General features: G+C 39.5%; 3 protein-coding genes across 4 annotated transcripts; 1 reads left to right on the forward strand and 2 right to left on the reverse strand.

Annotated features, from left to right (window-relative positions):
* Nucleotides 1-1,903: 1,903 nt before the first annotated feature.
* ptp4a1 (protein tyrosine phosphatase 4A1) lies at nucleotides 1,904-5,544 on the reverse strand. The gene is made up of 5 exons (XM_082537500.1): nucleotides 5,437-5,544; nucleotides 4,679-4,771; nucleotides 4,198-4,328; nucleotides 3,502-3,576; nucleotides 1,904-2,424 (listed from the first exon to the last, which is right to left on the reverse strand). The coding sequence occupies exons 1-5, from the start codon at nucleotides 5,539-5,541 to the stop codon at nucleotides 2,307-2,309; spliced, it is 522 nt and encodes a 173-aa protein (XP_082393626.1). The 5' UTR covers nucleotides 5,542-5,544; the 3' UTR covers nucleotides 1,904-2,306.
* Nucleotides 5,545-6,039: 495 nt separating this feature from the next.
* LOC309709070 (uncharacterized protein) lies at nucleotides 6,040-7,965 on the reverse strand (the record flags this gene model as incomplete). Its single annotated transcript, XM_082537517.1, has 2 exons — nucleotides 6,040-6,135; nucleotides 7,927-7,965. The coding sequence occupies 2 exons, from the start codon at nucleotides 7,963-7,965 to the stop codon at nucleotides 6,040-6,042; spliced, it is 135 nt and encodes a 44-aa protein (XP_082393643.1).
* lgsn (lengsin, lens protein with glutamine synthetase domain) lies at nucleotides 6,159-19,977 on the forward strand. 2 transcript variants are annotated; one of them, XM_082537499.1, is made up of 5 exons: nucleotides 6,159-7,472; nucleotides 8,432-8,510; nucleotides 14,023-14,707; nucleotides 15,354-15,520; nucleotides 18,722-19,977. In XM_082537499.1, exons 3-5 carry the CDS (start codon nucleotides 14,065-14,067, stop codon nucleotides 19,913-19,915), a joined length of 2,004 nt encoding a protein of 667 aa, XP_082393625.1. In that variant the 5' UTR covers nucleotides 6,159-7,472; nucleotides 8,432-8,510; nucleotides 14,023-14,064; the 3' UTR covers nucleotides 19,916-19,977. The 2 variants fall into 2 exon arrangements, with proteins under 2 accessions (XP_082393625.1, XP_082393624.1); XM_082537498.1 differs by lacking the exons at nucleotides 6,159-7,472; nucleotides 8,432-8,510 and adding an exon at nucleotides 13,432-13,786.
* The last annotated feature ends 458 nt before the right edge of the window (nucleotides 19,978-20,435 follow it).

Genomic DNA, 20,435 nt, shown 5'->3' on the forward strand with positions numbered 1-20,435 from the left:
GCTAACTTACTTAGCGAGGTACGAAGAACGGGCCCCTGGTCTCCACAGTCACCTGACCTAAACCCAATCCAGATGATTTTGGAAGAAATGGACGCAGAGTGAAGGCAAAAGGGCCAACAAATGCTCAGCATCTCTGGGAACTCCTTCAAGACTGTTGGAAAACCATTTCAGGTGATGACCTCATGAAGCTCATCGAGAGAATGCCAAGAGTGTGCAAAGCAGTAATCAAAGCAAAAGGTGGCTATTTTGAAGACTCTATAATATAAAGATGTTCATCACACCAATATGAATCAAAGTTTCCACTGAATGTTTTCAGCATCTTGTTTGACCTGTGTCAGAATTAGGGCAGGTAAGGTCTAACCTGGTAATAGTAAGGTATAATTAACAAAGTGGCCAGTGTAAATAGTTTCCACGGATCTTTGGCAGATATTTCTACAACTTGACTGGAATCCACCTGTGGTAAATTCAGTTGATTGGATATGAGGTCTGATTTGACAAATACGGTCCCATTGTTGGCAGTGCATGTCAGAGCCTAAACCAAGACATAAAGTCCAAAGCATTGTCTGTAAATCTGAGAGACAGGATTGCATTGTGGTTCAGATATTGGGAAGGATACCGAAAAATTCCTGAAGCACTGAAGGTCCAAATGAGCACGATGGCCTCCATCGACAGTAAATGGAAGAAGTTTGAACCAACAGGACTCATCTTGGAGCCAGTCACCCAGTGTTACGGCCCTAGCAGGGCGTTGAATTAATCATGGGACTGAATGTTTTATTTCAAAGACTATAGAAACTGAAACAAATGTAACTGTCAACTCATATTGGGCCACAAATTAGCTAAATTTTAGTCTTTGCAATGATTAAAATGTAAACTGGTTTACTGGACTATTGGTGATGTAAATGCTAAAAATACAGGTATTTTACGATGAAAGGTTTGAGAAAAAGCCGCTATTCAACCAAACAGCTAAATCTACCAGTGTGTGAATGCGAGTGAATGAATAGTGGAATTGTAAAGCGCTTTGGGTGCCTTGAAAAGCGCTATATAAATCCAATCCATTATTATTATCATTTTTCAAGAAAGTCTTTTAGCGCTACATCTGCAACATTTTTTTTTATTAAGAAGTATTTATCAGTCCTATTTTGCTCAAACCCCTCCTGCATTTTTCTTCTCTTGAGAAAATGGGGAGAAAAGACCAACATCTTTTTTCAGTGTATCATTTAATGTACTCTCACAAGTTGGTGAACAGGTAAAACTTTTTTGCTCACTGTACTAAATCACACATCCATTGATAGTATAAATAGCCAACCTAATAATAATAGTACACATTTTCAAATACATAAAATCATCAAGTATCCAAGTCTTAAGTTATGGACATCAAATAAAAAGGCATACAAAATATTGCAGATGTTGGAAGTCCAGTTTGAAGCGCACACACACACACAAACAAAACTAAAAAATAAACCAAAAAAAAAAAAAAAAAGGAAAAATGAAAAAGATCACATTTTTATTTTAACATGGCAGTTAATAAGTAAACAGAAGGTCTGATAAAGACTAAAAAGTTCCTAGACTTTCAATTGACAAATATTGCAACAGTTAAGCATTTATAATAAAAAATAGTTACTGAAAGGGCATAAGTGTGTGTAAGACTTCCTGCACAAGACAAAGGCAACAGTTTAGGGTTTTTTTTGTTCCAAGTAGAAAAATGAAACACCTTTTCCAAATGCCAACAGGAGCCGACTCCTGCTCGATTGCCTTTGTTCCACTTCCGATTGTAAGGCATTTATGGATGATCCATCTGATTTGAAGAAAGGCATACCTCTTTCTAGTCAGTCTTGAAACTGAATCCTAAAATTGAACAGGGTACACATAATTGTTCACATCAAGAAAACATTTCTTTAACCTATTTTCTTTTCTTTTCTTTTTTTTAACACATTTTCAGGCAATGTGAATGCACGGGCCAATCAAAATCTTTGGGATGCATTTTCAGAAAACAGTTAATCCAACATCTTACAATGATACACGACTCTTCCTATTTTTTTTTCTGGGCACATGAAGAAAAAACTCTGTTCACACAACTCTTGTTTTTCATTTTTTTTTACATTTAATTTTGAAACTAGAAAGGGAGGGGGAAATTTCATTTACCAAGCATGGTTTTCCAAATTAAAATACAACACAATGAAGAAAAAGAAAAAAAAAGAAAAAAAAAAAAAGGAAGCCTGCCAGGTTATAAGCTAGCAAGGTTTAATGAAACTCTTCTGTGTTGGAGGGTAGGTTGGGGAGAGGTTGGTGTGGCTCAATGTTTGGCTCTATTGGATGCAGCAGTTATTGCGATGGCCGTTAGAATCTTTGAAACGCAGGCGCATCTTTGGACGATATTTCTCCAGGTAGATCAGCTGCTTGCTGTTGAATGCTCCTCTGCGCTTCCTGAAAGCAAGTGTAGAAATTAATTAGCTCATGACTGCCGATTTTTTTGTAAATCCATAATATATATTGCTACCATGGATATTGTAATATATTAAACATGCCCAAAGTTTAAATAATTCATGTCAGTGTGCATATAAGCAGTCTAACCCCTGTGAGTCAAACGCTCAGCTTTTGTGAACCCTACTTACAGGCTTTTCTATGATGGCTTTGTCTGATGTTAGAGAGGAAAGCTCAGCCACAGATCTGTGACTGTAAGAAAAGAAGCTCCACCCACTAACTGTTCTAACCTTCTGGGTGTGAGGGGCAACCAATCAGATGATTGGTTAAAGGGAAACGGAAAGGAATTAAAATGCTGTATTAAGGACCAGTACTCTGAATAACAAGGTACTGTGATAGAGTGCAAGAATATAAATGCTGGGTTGGAAAAGAGCAAAGTGGTTGCCCTGTACTATTACATTTACAGAAATAGTCAACTAACTCTGTTCTATATGAAGATTCATGGCAATATGTATGATTTTTACATTCAGCATGATAACGATTCTTTGGCTTGTTGAGGATTTTAAAAGAAACTTTAAAAAATTCAAGTCCTATTATTAACTGTTAATTTAAAAAGAAAAAAATGGATGTTATCCGTATTAATAATATTTAATCAATAATATAACACCACTTTCTATGACAGCCTCAAATTGCTGAGCTTGCCCTCATTTTATTGATTAGTCTTTGGAAAAAAAAGCTGACTGCCAAGTGCTCTATAAATATTTCAAGGGATGACACATACTTTAAAGCACACCTACTGAATCATCCTTTATCTCACTCTCTGACATCTCTGCTATTTATAGATATGACTCAGGCCTCCCTGCTTTACGTATCAAAGTATCAGGTTACTGCAAGACAAAAATCAAGGATTTTCTCAAAGTTAATGCCAAAGTCTGTCCACCAGAGAGCCTTACAAATGTAATTAACTATCAGATATTTTAATGGTTTTATAATAAAAAACCTCAACTCATCCAAAAAAAAAAAAAAAAAAAAAAAAAAGTAGCTTCTTTAATCATTTCCTGCCAAATGATTTTTACTTACTGTCGAATGAACTGGACAGCATCTTCATACTTCATCCCACATTCAATCAAAGCGAGTGCCACCAGAACAGGAGCTCTGTGAAAAAGAAAGGGAACAGACAGTACCAGGAATGTTAGTTAAAACTAACATGCAAAATAGTGTTTTGCTCCAATTACAAAAACAAAACAAACAAACATTGCTTCCTCATAGATCAGATTAAAGCAAACAGGACAGAGACAGGACCTGGCAGGTTGTCTGTACTAAGGAAGCACACACTTGGGACAAAATGTGGGTGATACTGTGAGTCACGTACAGCAGGATCAAAGAAAATGCAAATGACTGCGTCTTTGCTTAAGATCTTCTTGGTTTGTTTTTCAAACCACAACTGATAACAAGGATGTTATTCCTATATGATAGTTTTCACTATGATAGCTCAGGTTGTAGTTCTGCAGTTATCCTTTGGATTGGTGGATTAATCATTTAAAAGTCAGATAATGGGGGAAACGTTATTTAATGGATTCAAACAGTTTTGTTAGAGAAAATCCCCTAAAATAAAAGCTTATGTACAATATAAAAACAATATGAAAACAGGGATCATCAAATAACTGTTTTAGCACCGACTGCTTCTGTATCAGAATACAAACAGAAGCAAGAGCCACATTTCACTATCATACGTAAAATATAACAACTTGAATCTTTGTGTCAGTGACTGCTTACCTCCCCAGCCCTGCTACACAGTGCACAGCAATGCAGCAGCCGGGCTCCTCCCTGAACTTCAGCTTCAGCAGGTTCAGCCAATCATCCACGATCTGATTGGAGGGAGGAGCTCCATCGTCGAATGGCCAATCCTGCAGAAAGAAGAGAGAAGAAAAAAGGAAATGATGTCAGTGGCCTCCGTTCCTTGGAAACCAAAACAAAAGAAGTGAGAAGGCTGAGCTGCGGGGAAAGAAAAATGTTGTTGCAGCAGCAAGGACACCCGTGGAGCTTGTCTTCCTGCACAATCTGAACCTTCGCTTGGAGGGAACCCCCCCAAAACCTAAATCTGTTACACAATAAAAACCAGAATAAAAACAAAACAAAACAATAGCCTGGTATACTGGGGGGGAAAACCCAGAGCAATGAAAAAAAAAAAAAAAAACTACATTTGTTTTGGTTTGAAACATTAGGAGTCATGATGAAGTCAGAAGTGTGAACTCACCAGAACCTGGATTCCCTCTTTCACCACCAGGGTGGCATCATAGGTGGCCTCACAGACTCTCACAACCGTGGTGACTCCATATTTTTTCAACTCCTGTAATCACATGTCACAGGATTTATGAGCGAAAGAGGCAAACAAGACTGTTAAAGCTACCTCAGGATACTAAGGTTGGACGACACGTTAAAATTCCAACAAAAAGAAGTGAAAATGAATTTGCTGATGTATGCAAACACTAGCTCATGTCAGTTAGTAATATTCTTCATATCATCAGTTTTTAGATCATTCGCTTGACTAAAGAGTTGATAAGTTAAGCTAGATAGCTTCGCCCATGACTATTTTAGTGACATCCCACTGCCTTTGGTTGACATAAGCGGCTAATCTGTTCTTGTGTGTATTTCCCTTTTAAAGGAAAGAGGTACTGTCTGGTAGCTCTTTTGTAATGTGCAATTTCTTGAAGTCTGTGAAAAAAAGCCAACTGTTAAAGGAATCAATTGATTTTAGTCACCAATTTTGTCCGATTGCCCAACCCTCTAAAGCACACTGACAGTAATACACCTACATACGTCAATTCCTGTAATCTAAAACGATTCTGTAGTCATTGCGTTCATTGGCTGAAACATTTCCAGGAAAGATTTTAAACTGCGGTCGTTTCCAAAATATTTCTCAACATGTAATCACCGGTTACATGCTTCTCCAATGTGGGCTTAGAGTAATATACACTCTGTAATATGTAAACACTTGACCACAATTTGGCTCACCTCTATGAACTTGTTCAGGGTGGCGTTGGTGGGATTGTGGGTAATGAGGAACCGCATGTTTTTGTAGGTAATCTCCACAGGGGCTGGTCTGTTCATTCGAGCCATCGTGACAATGCGGGAAAAAAATGTATAACAAAACTAAAATGTCTTCCACAGAGTAAACACTAATGTAAACAGTTAAACTCGGAGGGAATGTCAAACAAATGTCCAACAAGTTTTGAGGAACTCCGAAAGAAAAAAATCCTCCAGTCTTCTTCGAGGTTGGCAAGGCTAAGTGTCAAAATAAAATAAAAATAATCCCACCAAAAAGAACAGTAACAGGCAAATTTGGGAAGTTGGCAGCTGGGAAGGGCGGACAATTGGAGAAGTAACTCAAACCCTCTCCTTTGGAATAAAACAAAAGAAAAGGAAGAAAAAAAAAAACCAAGGTTGGTTCCACCTTGATTCTGGCCAGGCGGAAGCCGACGAGGGCAGTGTGCAGCAGGTGGAGTTACCCCATCCAGGCCGAGTTATCGCTGGTTCTGGGAGGAGTCCCGGTCCTGCCAACTTTCCGGGGTCCCTCCTGTGGCTCAAGTGCGTCGGATCGATGGCGAGTTTGGCTGTTCACTCATCTGCATAGGCAGCGTGCTGAGCCTGGCAGTAGTCCCCACTGCCCTTCAGAAACTCCATAAATGTGTGACCCAGAACACCACAGAACTGCTGCAGGACACAGAGGGGGGCAGGAGGGAAGAAAAGCTTAATTTTTTATTTTTTTAAACACCTTTAAAGAACACAAAAAGCACAGGCAACTGTTCTCAGTGTAGTTCAATTCATTTGCCAAAAAGAAACTTTTACTGAGAAACTGTTTTTATTCACATTCTATATGGAAACTGTGCCTCTTTTCTTTTTTCCTAAGCACAATAATCATGAAATGGAAAATCTGATATTGTGACAACTCTAATCCCAAACACATATCCATAAGCCCCTAGTCAAACATACCACTCCATCAGAGTAAAAGACAAAGGGATTAGATCATAGAGGAAGCACAGGGCCAAAGTATAGACAAAGCAGCCGTGAAACAAGTGAGGGATTTTCAGTAAAGTCATGAGCCATTCATTTTTAAAAGAATAAAACAAATTTCCTCATTTGAATTTTAGAATTACCTTCAGACAACAGCACAGAGTCTGGCTAGAAACACAGATTTAGGGTGTAATGACAGTAATCGAATCCCACAGTATAATTTTCTTTATATTAGCTACCCTGAAACAGGCAGTTAAACCGCAGCCTTTCTGAGCTACTCTTTTTTTTTTTTTTTTTTAATTATGCCAAGTTTCACACTCAAGTATGTCAACAGCCACATTAACATTGTTTGGAGACTAAATACACTAGAGTGTCTGGGGTTTGATTCCCATGCAGAGAAAGTGGTGTTTCAGATAACGCAATGATTAACACAGCAGAGCAGACTGTACCTCCCAGTACATAAAATCACAGTGCAGTGCTGCCGCTGTACAGCAGAAATAAATATATAACGTGTCATTTCTGACATCCAGGTCGTATCTGTGTGCGCAGGCTGAGCTCACCGTGGGGCCTTCAGCGGGGCTTTAACATACACGCTGTTATGATCGTCAGAAATGTGACTCACAAATGCTTTCTCTGCCATTTCCTCCCTAATGCTTCTGCCCTTTACTCCTCACAGAAGCTCGATACCCGAGCGCTGGCTTACTGGAAAGGTTTTCTTCATCTTATTGTCGAAATAGTAAAATCTAAGCCGGTCAAGCATGCTTTGTTAATCTGCTATTTTCCGGCCGAAAAGCAGCATTTACTTAGAAATATTACCAAGCACTTAAAAGCCACTGCCTGACTGAAAGGACAGTGATTTGTAAATATAAGAGAGACGTGAAGCAAAGCAGAAGTGGCTTAAATAGCAGACATGTCTCTGCATTGCATTACAAGGCTGTAAAGTGTCCTTTGTGTGAGGATAGACCGGGCGCCATCATATAACATTAGAGGCCTATAGGCGCCGTCGGGAGCTGTGACAGACTGCACAGTGCTCTGAGGTGACAAAAAGACGCCCGACCCAGACACCGTGCACGTAGCCAGTCTCGCAAACCACTAACAACACGTCATTTACGTGTTTCGTTTATTTCAAATAAATATGCGTCGATTTTAGACGGCAAAAACTCCGAGTGAAGAGCCGGGACCAGCCCGAGCTGCGCATCCGTCAGCCGCTTCCTAATCGTGACGATCATCATGCAGCGCTAAGATTGCACTCAAATAACATGGCCAAATCCATGTTCTGTGAATTTTCGTTACAGTTAAATGAGAAAGGCAACGTTAGGCAATAGCACTGTGGAAATATTGAACTGGGTTTTTATCGAGCAGGCCGTGATTTCATCGAAGCAACGTGAAGGCCAGCTGGTAACAGTTCACCGTAACGTACTGATTTACCAGAGGAGCCTAGGAGACGAAACCGAGAAACAAAATGGCAGCCACGAAAAACAGGTTACTTACTGGGATATGCTTACTCATTGAAGATTGTAGCTTAATCATACAGCCGGTCCCTAGAAAAAGGTAAAACTATGAAACGGTTTTCCACCATAAAGTCCTGTGCTGTTTCTCCGAGCGGAGCCGAAGTCTCCTGATCTGCCGGGAAAGAGTTAGAGAGAGAGAGCGCGCGAGAGCCCGAGATACTAACGTCATTTCCTGTCAGGACTTTCACTATAAAACACTGTTCAGTATTAAATATACACCTTTAGTTGTAAGTTATGTACCTTTAGTTTTTACTAAAGGTTTCTGGTAGCTGAATTAAATGTATAATTTTGTAGAACTATACACTATGTGAGCATACAACAAAAATATTCAAAATCTTAAATAATGAAATGTTTAAAACGTCCCAATGTGTAAATGTCTTGATGAATGCTCACGCATCATGTCCCATTCACTTGTTTACAGAGCTTTATTTCGAAGCTAAACCGAACTTCCTTAACCCTTTGTCTTTCTTTCCTTTTGCCTTTAGCTTGACTGGTCTCGTGAAACCCCACCCTGAAAATGTGTAGTGTTATGTCCAGACATCTCTCTGTCTTCAGGCTGCAAAGGTCAGTTGGTGACTGTGGCCTAATTCGTCCTTCACTTCCAGAAAATACACAAGGACAGAGGAGGCCAGAAATCACGACACCATAGAATTATACATGTGTGGTTCTTTTGACTTCATGTGAACAGACCTTTGTGTAGATACATTTCATAACTTGAAATGGAAAGGAAAATTCCCAAATAATTTCTGAGTTTTAAAGCTTTTTTACTGTGCTTTGAATCACAAATGGGTGCAGTGGTTAGCTCTTCTGGCTCACAATAAGAAGGTCCTGGGTTCAAATCAACCATCATATTTACAGGGTGGTAGAACAGGTCATCTACTAATTGGAAGGTTGTTGGTTTGATCTCTGGCTGCTCCAGTCTGCTACTATTCCAGATACTAGGCAAGATATCGAACCCTGAGTAGCTCACTATGTGTGACTGTGTATAAATCTTAGATAGAAAAGGGGCAGCAAGGTGGGACCGTGGATAGCACTGTTTCTTCACAGCAAAGAAATTCTTGGTTTTCAATCCAACATCTGGCCAGGGCCTTTTTCTGTGGAGTTTGCATGTTCTCCCCGTGTCCGTGTAGGTTCTCATTGGGTACTCTGCCTTCCTCCCACAATCTCGAGACATGCAGTCAGAGGGGTTAGGTTAACTGTGGATTCTAAATTGTCCGTAGAAATTAATATGAGTGCTGATGGATGTCTGTCTCTCTGTGTTATCCCTGCATCGGTGCACCCTGCCTCTTGCCTTATGGCAGCTGTATTAAATGTTCTGTTAAGTTAAATCTATGTGATAGTCTACAGGAACATCTATTACAAGCATGGGTTAAAAGTTCCAAAATCAAATGGAACACTCAGCAAGGATGCACAAAAAAAACCCCAAAACACAATAGCTCAGATCCTGTGGGAGTTCAACGTGCAAAGAAACAGCCACTGCTGACAACAACATAACCAATACGTTATAATGGCCTACACGGAGAAGGTATTTGACTACATCCCTCAAAGTGCCCTGGTGGGAAGTCCTTCTGGAGCATGGGATACTACTTATTCAATATAATTATATTATTGCTTTAAAAATTTGAAAACGGTTTAAAAATATGAAGGACTTTTGTTTAATTTTTTTAATAAAATGATCAAGGAAAAATAAATTGAGAATTAAATGTATTGTAGATTCACCACCGTCCAACCTTGTCATATTGATCAAATCTGCTTTGTATTCACATGTCTTCACATGCCTATTAAAATTCAAATGCCTGTATTCACATGCAAAGTTTGATCTGTCTACATAGACGTAAACCACATGATTTTCTTCTCTTTTTTCTTTACTCTTGATTTGCATGCATCTGTACAAAAGCTTTGATCAAAGTAGTTATTTCTTAATCTTTTATAAATTCCCTGTTTAAGAACAAAAGCCAGATCATTAACATGTGCATTAAACTTAATGCTGAGAGGATGTGAAGCTGATCTCTAGAGCCACTGAGTCATACTATTTGATGAGTAATTCTTAAGTCATCAGGATCTAATTCTGAGTCATCAGAATCGAGTAAGAGGAGCACCAGAATGACTGAATAACTACAACAGGTACAATAATCCCGACTAAACATATACTGAACAAACCTTCTTTTAAGATGGTTTATGAAATTGGTTAAAAAGTAATTTATTATTGATTTACCGTTATAGTATATATCTTATTTTAGGTAACTTTAGTTTTGACTTATTTTTCAGCAAGTAAATTAAAAGACTGATTAACTATACATGATATGGATTCCCGTTAATTACTTGAATAAACTGGAAGCTGCCAGCAATATGTCAGTATTTAGCATGTTCTGAAAACAAAACACATAATGTACATGAAGGATCAAACTGTTAGTAATAAGCAAATAATAATATTTAAATGGGAAAGAAAATGCATATTTTCTCTTTAGTTAGTACCAAATTACATATTTTTGTCCTTTGAAATTGTCGAGAAGTTCCTTGTAAAAAATGGAACCTTTCTAGCCTTTAAGCCATTGAATAGGGTCATTCATGACTCCAGCAGTATACGTGCTGCTGTGTCATTTTAATTGTAAAAATATTTTCCATCATACATTTTTCAATCCACTTATACAACCTTTCAGACTTTAAAAAGAAATTGGCTTATTAGTATAGTAAGAATAATAGAAGGTTCTACCCCTGGAAATATGTGTGTCTGTTTGTGTTTAATATTATAAGCTTTGCTTTGATTGCAAATTTCCACTTCTAATCATTATACTACATTGTGATGTGTCACAGTGAACCATGGCTAACATTGTTTTAAACAGAAGTGTGCAGGTAACAAAAAATAGAAAAACAGTTGAAAAAATCCTGATCATGATGACTTCATCGTAGCCCAGCATTGATTAAGGTATCATCGAGTCACTCGTTCATCAATATTTTGTGGTAAAATACATACTGCACTCAAACATACCTTAAGTTTTAAAATGAATTCTTATAAAGATTATTGAAAAAAGTAACATACATGAATTATCAAAATTAATGTAGATTTTTTAAATCAAATTTGTGATTTTCAATTAACAAATTTTAGCATAATTAATGATAACAATAGCCTCTGACAGTAAACACATGTCTATGCTTGTACTACCACTAGACCTCAGTGCAGCGTTCGATACTGTTGAGCACAATAACCTATTACAGCGATCAGAGCATGCTGTAGGTATTACAAGTACTGCTCTACAGTGGTTTGTATCATATCTATCTAAGTTGTTGATGTAAATGGAGAGTCCTCTTCACACAGAAGATTAATTATGGGGTTCCACAGGGTTCTGTGCAGCATAAAGAAACAAACAAACAAACAGACAGAAAAAAAACAAAAACAAACCCCCCCCCCCCCCCCCCCCCAAAAAAAAAGCCACATATGTGGGAAGAGTTCCAGAAAGGAAGAAACAAAGAATAGGGTATATATGACATATATGAATATGTCATGGGTCTAGACAGGACCGGATCTGGGATGTACCCCATTTTTAGATAACCGCACTGAAGTACAGTTTTTCAGCAACGCTGAGCTGCCCGACTCTGAGCTTAGGCAGTATCATCAGAAGACATAGCATACATTTTCACTGCTATGTAAATAACACCCAACTTTATTTATCAATGAAGCTAGACAACACACACCAATTACTTAAACTGCAGGAATGTCTTAAAGACATAAAGACCTGGATGACCGCTAACTTTCTGCTCCTTAATTCAGATAAAACTGAGGTTATTGTACTCGGCCCTGAAAATCTTAGAAATATCGTATCTAAGCAGATTCTTACTCTGGATGGCATTACCTTGGCCTCCAGTAATGCTGTGAGGAACCTTGGAGTCATGTTTGACCAGGATATGTCCTTCAATGCACATATTAAACAAATATGTAAGACTGCGTTCTTCCATTTTCGCAACATCTCTAAAGTTAGAAATATCCTGTCTCTTAGTGACGCTGAAAAACTAGTTCATGCATTTATTACTTCCAGGCTGGACTACTGTAATTCATTATTATCAGGATGTCCAAAAAACTCACTGAAAAGACAGGGACTAGAAAGAGAGAGCAGATTTCTCCTGTTTTGGCTTCCCTTCATTGGCTTCCTGTTAAATCCAGAATTGAATTCAAAATCCTGCTCCTCACATACAAGGTCTTAAATAATTATATCCCATCTTATCTTAATGTCTTTGTAGTACCGTATCACCCTATTAGAGCACTTCGCTCTCGCTCTGCGGGCCTACTTGTTGTTGCTAGAGTATTTAAAAGTAGAATGGGAGGCAGAGCCTTCAGTTTTCAGGCCCCTCTTCTGTGGAACCAGCTTCCAGTTTGGATTCAGGAGACAGACACTATCTCTACTTTCAAGATTAGGCTTAAAACTTTCCTTTTTGCTAAAGCATATAGTTAGGGCAGGACCAGGTGACCCTGAATCCTCCCTTAGTTATGCTGCAATAGACGTAGGCTGCCGGGGATTCCCATGATGCATTGAGTTTTTCCTTTCCAGTCACCTTTCTCACTCACTGTGTGTTAATAGATCTCTCTACATTGAATCATACTTGTTATTAATCTCTGTCTCTCTTCCACAGCCTGTCTTTTGTCCTGTCTTCCTTCTCTCTCCCAACCGGTCACAGCAGATGGCCCCCTTCCTGAGCCTGGTTTCTTCCTGTCAAAAGGGAGTTTTTCCTTCCTGCTGTTGCCAAAGAGCTAAAAAATATGTTGCTATTTTTTTGTTTCAGACTCCACATGAACTTTTTACTGTTATAAAAATAATAATAATGTAAATGTAAATGACAAAAAATAAAAATACTTAATATAGGCGCAGTTTTGACTACCCGCTGTTTGGAATGATAGGTTAACTTATATTGAAAGGATAAAAAACAGCTGCATAAAAAAGCTTAACATACTCATCATGATTTTTTTGGTCATATTTCAATAAAGTTATGAATTAAATAAATGTAACACATCCCTTGACTTGGCTGTATCAGCAGTAACACGTGTATCACATGCAGTAGGTGGTACTTGATCTAGACATAAAGTGGTACAAAGTTTAACATTTTTGAGCAGTTTAAAGACAAGATTTTTGTCATAAAAGGTGGAATGGAAAATAAGAAGGATTGTTTTGTGATTCACTGAAAACCCCCAGAATGCATAGTAGCCAACTGATTCACATGTTTTTATCTGCTTTAGTAAGCTGAAATTAATGGCTGTAATGATTTAGGCTTATGGTTTATTTTTAAATTATAATTTAGTACCACTTTTACAATTGTTTTAATAGTACACTTAGATATTGTGGCACCGCATTTAAATATAAAACACATTAGAAAGTGGCACCATTTATTATTGAGTAATTAAGAAAATTATGTTGCTGGTGTCACGCTGCCCTGTAGCAGTTCTTAAATGCTTAGACTGTCAGTATCAGCTGCTATTGTCTGCTCTTTATAATTGTGTGGAATAAATACTTTTGCTCCCATATCTTTCTGGAAACACACACAGAACTGCTGAGCTCTGCAGTTTTACTGTGCGGTGACACAAAAGCGCCACTGAATTGGTCTCGGAAACAACCAATGAGCTCAAAGCAGCAGTGCTTCAGTGTCCACCAGTGGCCGGCTGATGTCAGTTTCCAGCTGGATTCTCGTGGCTGTTTTGTGGGGCAGAAAGAATTTTCTAATCCGTCATCATTGTACCAATTGTCTATAAAAATTAATGTGCGAGTGAAGCTCTTTCACAGGGGGGGCTATCAATATCCAAATCCCAGTACATGAGTACAAAAAACGAAATGAATGACTCTGAAGATTTCAAGGTAACAACTTGACATTTACATTTTGGATTTGAATTTAATTGAGCAATGTCCATTGGTAGGGTTTTCATATATATTACTTCACTTTTTTTAAAAATACCTGGAGGATTGTATTTTTAATTTAGAAGTCTTTCAATATGATTTCAGATTTGATTGCTTACACTTCTTGGTAATCATTTTCATGCATAACTTGACCTTCTCTTACCATTATTCTGACAGAGCCATTGTTTGTTTTCCAGGAAGGCCAAAATAGAAGCAACGACCAAATAGATGGCACCGGGATGAGTCTAGGCAGCAAGAAAGGAGTCAGGGTGACTGGGAAGTATGTGCCTCCGATGGATTGGAATAGCAGAGGAGGTGGCCCATCCATCATCCATGGTCCCGTCGGTACACCAGTAACTCCCAACACTCCCACAGTTATCTCCATTGGCCCTCTGCCTCACCAGCCCCCAGAGCAAGTTAATGATCCCTCTGTGGATGAAGCTGACGCTGGGGACGACTGGACCACAGAGGCATCATGTCAAACCAGGTTGTCCTATGATAAAATGGGTGTTCCAAGGCAGACCATGGAAGAGCTGAAGACCATCCTGAGGGTCAGTCCCCTGCTCAGTATCCGGGAAAGACATGAGGGGAAACCAGGGAGTCCCTACACGTATCTCCACGGAAGCAGCACTAGTGGTGGAGGGACGGATGGACGGCAGGATGATGGAAACTCTCACAGGGTGTTCAGCACCTTCAAACCACACTCTGATGCTTCCAGAAGGGGGCCCAGATCCAGAGATAGCACATCTATTCAGCTGCCTTCCACCATGGATTCATCCAGCTCATTCAGGTTCAGTGCCAACACAAATAGGCAGCCTGAAGTCAGGACCCACACATATGTGAGTGGTGGCTCCTGGGGAGAGACTGGCGGTTCTCATACAGGTTGGTGAAGTTTGATTAGATTTAGTTACACTGTTCTTGATAGAAAGGAAGAAATATTTTATGTTGAAAAAGTATATATTTGGCAAATAATTAGACTTGGAATGATACCTTTCTGCTCACGGAAAACGATTAGAAATTACTGGCTCATAAAAGCTGAATACTGAATATTTCTCATTGTCTTGAATATAAAAAATGGACACATTTTTGTTTTTGGAAAATTCATATGATTTAAAACCTTCTTAAAGGTAATTTAATCAAAATAAACAAATTAGTGTTGTAATAAACTCTCATTATTCTACATTTAAAAGAATCTGGGACAACAATATATGAGGTCTAGCTTAAGGATTTTTTTGGTGGGATTTGGCTTTCTCTGCTCATAGTATTACATTCAGTGACTAACAGTGAGGTGTTTTAAGCTGTAATATCCACTTGACTGTGCTGCCTGTGGACAAACTGTTTGAAACTTATCTTAAACCAGATAATTGTTTCTTGTCTAGGGTGGTCCTGATGATGCTACTTGAACTTGATTATGAAATCTCTGACTTAAAAAACAACATGCTTTTTTTCTTTCAAAAGTGTGACACTTTATATTTAAAATGAAAGATTCTCAAATGTTTTTGCAAATATTTCAAACTGTTTCCCACAGATAACGGAAAAGACACTATTGAGATCTCTGGGAACCAGAGGTTCATTGCAGCCATGGAGCAAATTAAACAACAAATAGCACGTGACAATATCAACTTCGTCCGCTTTGAAGCCACTGACCTCCATGGGGTGTCAAGGTCCAAGACAGTACCTGTCCGCTTCTTCCATGTAATGCACATCTATCTATCTATCTATCTATCTATCTATCTATCTATTAGGGGTGCAACGATACACAAAATTCACGGTTCGGTTCGATACTTTGGTGTCACGGTTCGATATTTTTTCGATACAAAAAAATGTTCATGCCTTTTTAATTTGTCATTTATTAAAATTATAAATATATATTTTAACTCAAAAGTACAGTTTTTAAATTTAACCCTAACCCTTGTGCGCGTTTTTTATTTTGACAGCGAATGCGCACCTGCGGACCACTTATGTGCAGCCCTGGTTATTTAGCTTGTCATATTGCAGCCACAGAAATTCTTTTGTCCATGAAACCATAAAGCTGCACTTTCTTTTTGCCTTATAGTCTGATTTGTCATAACTTCTCCGTTTTGTGGTAAGCTTTTCTTTGGCTGTCACTTCTTCACCCCGACCTGTCTTATTTGGCTCAGCAGAACTAAAATATATATACTGCTACTTTTACACACGGACTCACATAAGCTCAGCGATTCTCTGTGCGATCAACCTCTCACATGTTTAAGCTTGCTGCGGGAGATTTCACTTGTCATGTTTGCATAGTAAGCTAACGATTAATAAGACGATGTCAGAGGAATTGGTGCACAAATTATCATCACTCACAGATCAGTGCTGTCATTGCAAAGTGAAAGCAAAAAAACAAGCGCAAATTCAAACGCGATTTCAATATGTCACATATTGACAGTGGCTCACCGATGCCAATAACATAATTACCCAGCTACATTTCTGAAAGAATGCAAAAGCATTGACATATATTTTTCCTACAATAGCCCGACGGGCAGGGCAGAGAGATTTTTGTAGCCCGACTGGAAAGATCGCTAGCTCCGGGATGTCGGGCTAGCGATTTTGCAAGCCCTGTATCTGATTGAGGAATCACTCATCTTTGGAAAAGAGAGTTTATTACAGAGAAATGTCTCTTTCCAAAATAAAAGCTATACTATCCGCTTCTTCTGGGCTATATTCTCAGCAGCATAAGGAGAATCACGTGCTAACAGCTGTCTAAATGACTCGGCTAAAGTTAGTAGCATGCTTGTTTGTTTTTGTCTTTGCACTAGGATGATGTCGGCGTAAATGTGCAGTCATATTCGTTGTGTTCCCACTAGTGCTTTCAGGTTAATCTGGTTGAAATGACCTTAACGCCACAACAGGCAAATCTCCGTTAACGAGCTACCGCCGATCGCCCCGTGCATGGGGCTAGACGGCCAACACGTTAACGAGCTAACTGCGCTAACACACTAGTTCACACCAATGTAATTAAGCATTGCATGGCACATCCAACTAGAGCTGGGCGATAGAACGATAACGATATGTATCGCGATATAACTTTTACTCGATAGAGAAATTAAGCTATCGCGATAGACCTCGCCGCTCTTGTCCTCTAAAAAAAAAAAAAAAAAAAAAAAAAAAAAGGTCAGCCAATCCAAATTAAGTAGCGCAGAGCCGAACCAATCACAGCCGCAGCGTCACGTCGCGTGACTTGTAACGTACAGCACAAGTGCCAAGCCGCATGTGTGTTTGTTTGGGAAGCAGCCAGCGGGTAATGGAGGAAATGAGTGTGCCGACTAGAAAAATCAACCGAGCGTGACCGAAGAGAAAACAGATGATGGTTCCAACGCCGGAGAGATTGTCGAACGGAAGAGCCATAGAAGTTCCGTAGTGTGAAGGTATTTCAGCTATTTCAAGTCTGACAAAAAACAGAGTAGCGTGCACTGTAAATTGTGCCGAAAGCAAGTCTGGAAATACAATAAACTGGTGCATGCGTCACACTGTGCGCCACGTTATTGTTTCGGTGAAATGAATTTCTACAATACTGTTAATTCTACTCTCTGCAGTGTTTAAATGCTTACATATACACACAGTTACTGTCCCTCCACACATACGACTCGGTTCTGCTTCTATGCCCCAGCTTTGTTTACTTTTTCCCACCGAGGCTTCTAGACTTCTGATTGGCCAACATTTCTGCACGGTTAGGAATCTAGCGCCACCTGCTGCTTTGGCATGTTCATAGCAGCGTTTTCCTTCATTTCTGCCTTTATGTGTGGACGGGATTATTTTTTAAAACGGAAACGGAAAATCTCCGTTTTCAAAAATACCCGTGTACGTGTGGACGTAGCCTCAGTCTCTGACTGGAAGCACTAATTCGTCATTCGGCTTTTGTCAGACTAAAGTAACTGTTAAAACTGTTTGAAAAGCTAAGCTATACAACAAGGAGAGATTGAGAATTTCCTTTTAGTTCTCAGTTTATTTGATATTGACAAAAGTTAGTCAGTTTTGTCTGTTCTTCTGTAACACAAACTAAGATTTATTTTTAGAATTAATATTTTGTTTCTAAGTGGAATTGACAATTTAGTAGTCTGTTTCGTTTGTTCTATTTTGAAACTTAAACGCTTTAGCGGCTGCCTTTTGTGTAGTTTGCAATATTTGCCTTTATTTATCTGAAAAAGTACATCTACCCTGTTGAACTTATTATGGGAAATAAATAATATAATCAATAAATAAAAACAAGCTGCTGATTATTTCACATTTTACTTGTGAGCAACGGCACATTTAAATCTTACAAATATAGTTATTTGGCTTATATCGTGATAGATATCGTTATCGCCTGAAATGAAAAAAACATATCGTGATATGAAAAAATCTCATATCGCCCAGCTCTACATCCAACATACTGTTTTACTTTAGTCCATGACTCGCTTACCTTCAGGGTCATACCTCACATGAAAACCAAAATAATTCCAAACGCCAGATCTGAATGAGGGTGGGGGAGGTCCATGTTGCAAGGAGAGCTTAACTTCTGTCTCGCTAGCTTGCCCTGCGCTCTTCCTCCTGACTATGCTGTCTGTGTTGAGCGCTCAGTGGCAGCCTAGGCGGAGTAGTCGAACGCAGATTCACTGAGCGCTCAACACAGACAGCATCGTCAGAAGGAAAGTTGATAAAATAAATTACAAATGTTGTATTGTTCGATACATATGCGTACCGAACCGAAAGCACTGTATCGAAAGGTTCAATATCGATACGAATATCGTTGCACCCCTACTATCTATCTATCTATCTATCTATCTATCTATCTATCTATCTATCTATCTATCTATCTATCTATCTATCTATCTATCTATCTATCCCTTCTAACGAAAGGTGAGAAGTGCTTTAATGCATATGTTTCACTCACAGGAGAAAGCAGTATATGGGGTACCAATGCCAAGAAGCTATTTGGAGCTAACCCTGAGCCCACAAAGCAATGAAGTGGACCATGCAAACACTGCCAATTTCAGTAGTGATGTCCTTCTGATCCCTGACCTTTCGACTTTTAGGGTCCTACCCTGGGCTGAACAAACAGCACGGGTCATATGCGACCCATGCACCGTGACCGGAAGCCCCCTTCGCACTTCGCCTCGCCTCATTGCCAAGCAGCTTCTCGGTCAGCTCCAAAGCCTGGGTTTCTCCCTGCACTCATCCTTCACCTATGAATGTTGTGTACTAGGAGCGCCGGACCGGATTGGACCAAAGACACTCCTGTTTCCTGCCACAACCCTGCTCAGCAACCATGACCTGCCTTTCTTCCAGCAGCTAGTGGACAGCATGTACTGCATGGGGGCTGACATAGACAGCATTGCTTCTGCAAGTGGCCCTGGGCAGATGGAGATCAACCTGAGGCCAGAGTTTGGTATTGCTGCCGCTGATAGCGCCTTCACCTTCCGCACCGGCATCAAAGAAATGGCTCGCAAACACAGCTACATTGCCAGCTTTTTTACTGACGATGGTCTATACAATGCTGGGGTGCTCTCTCATAGCCTGTGGGATGCTAATGGGCGACGGAGTCTTTTCCACAGTGGAGAGAAAGCAGGCGAGATGTCTGAGATTGGTAGAAAATGGTTGGCAGGCCTCCTGACCCACTCTGCTGCCCTGAGCTGTTTGATGTCACCTGGCCTGGGTTGCAGAAGTCACATTGCCAAAACCATCAAAGACCCCAAGCGGTTGCTGTATGCCACTTGTGGCAGCAATGATAACAGCAGCTCCTTCAACATCAAGTGTCACGGCGGGAGGGAGACGCACATTGACAACAAGCTGGGCTCAGCCATGGCCAACCCTTACATTGTTCTTGCAGCTACAGTGGCTGCAGGACTGGATGGTATCAGAAGAAACCTGAATGTTGAAAGCAGTCTTAACAAAGCCCCTATCCAACAGAAAGAGTTCACCATTCCAGTAAAGCTTGACGAAGCTCTGGAGGCGCTGGGGGAGGATCATGTCATCCGCAGTGCCCTTGGGGAGCCGTTTATTCAGTATTTCATTGCCATGAAGAAGTTTGAGATTGAGACCCAGGAAATGGATGATGAGAGGAACAAGTGCTTTGAGTATTTCATATAGAAACCCTGAATTTACTTTATACAAAACACACCTCCTCCTGCCAAACAACTAAAAGCATGTGAATCAGCTGCTTGAATATACACGATTTTATTTTATACAATGTTATACATTATTATTAGACACACTCTAGATATTTTAGAAGATATTACTTCAAAATAAAGGCATTAAACCCCCCAAATAAACAGCAGTATTGTGCTATTTTTTTGTTGAGTTATTTTGTTGTTGTATTGCACACAGCAAAACACTGTTCTGGTTGTTAATGCCAAGAACAATGCAGTCTGCTCTTACTCTGAATGGTGTGAATATAATGGCATAGTAGCACTAAACCTTGGTGATCATTCCAAACCTAAACTCCAGACCTAGGGATAGGTTTAGGGTTTAGTAATAATGTCAATTGTTTTTAGTGCATATTAGTTAGAAGGATTTGACCTTGAACACAGGGTCAAGTATAGGGTCATTGCCAAAACATTGCCATGTTCACTGTAGAAAGCTAAAGTTCTCTCCATTGTGCATCCATTTA

The sequence above is a fragment of the Aulonocara stuartgranti genome, assembly GCF_965226115.1.
Source record: "Aulonocara stuartgranti genome assembly, chromosome: 6".
Classification (NCBI taxonomy): Eukaryota; Metazoa; Chordata; class Actinopteri; order Cichliformes; family Cichlidae; genus Aulonocara; species Aulonocara stuartgranti.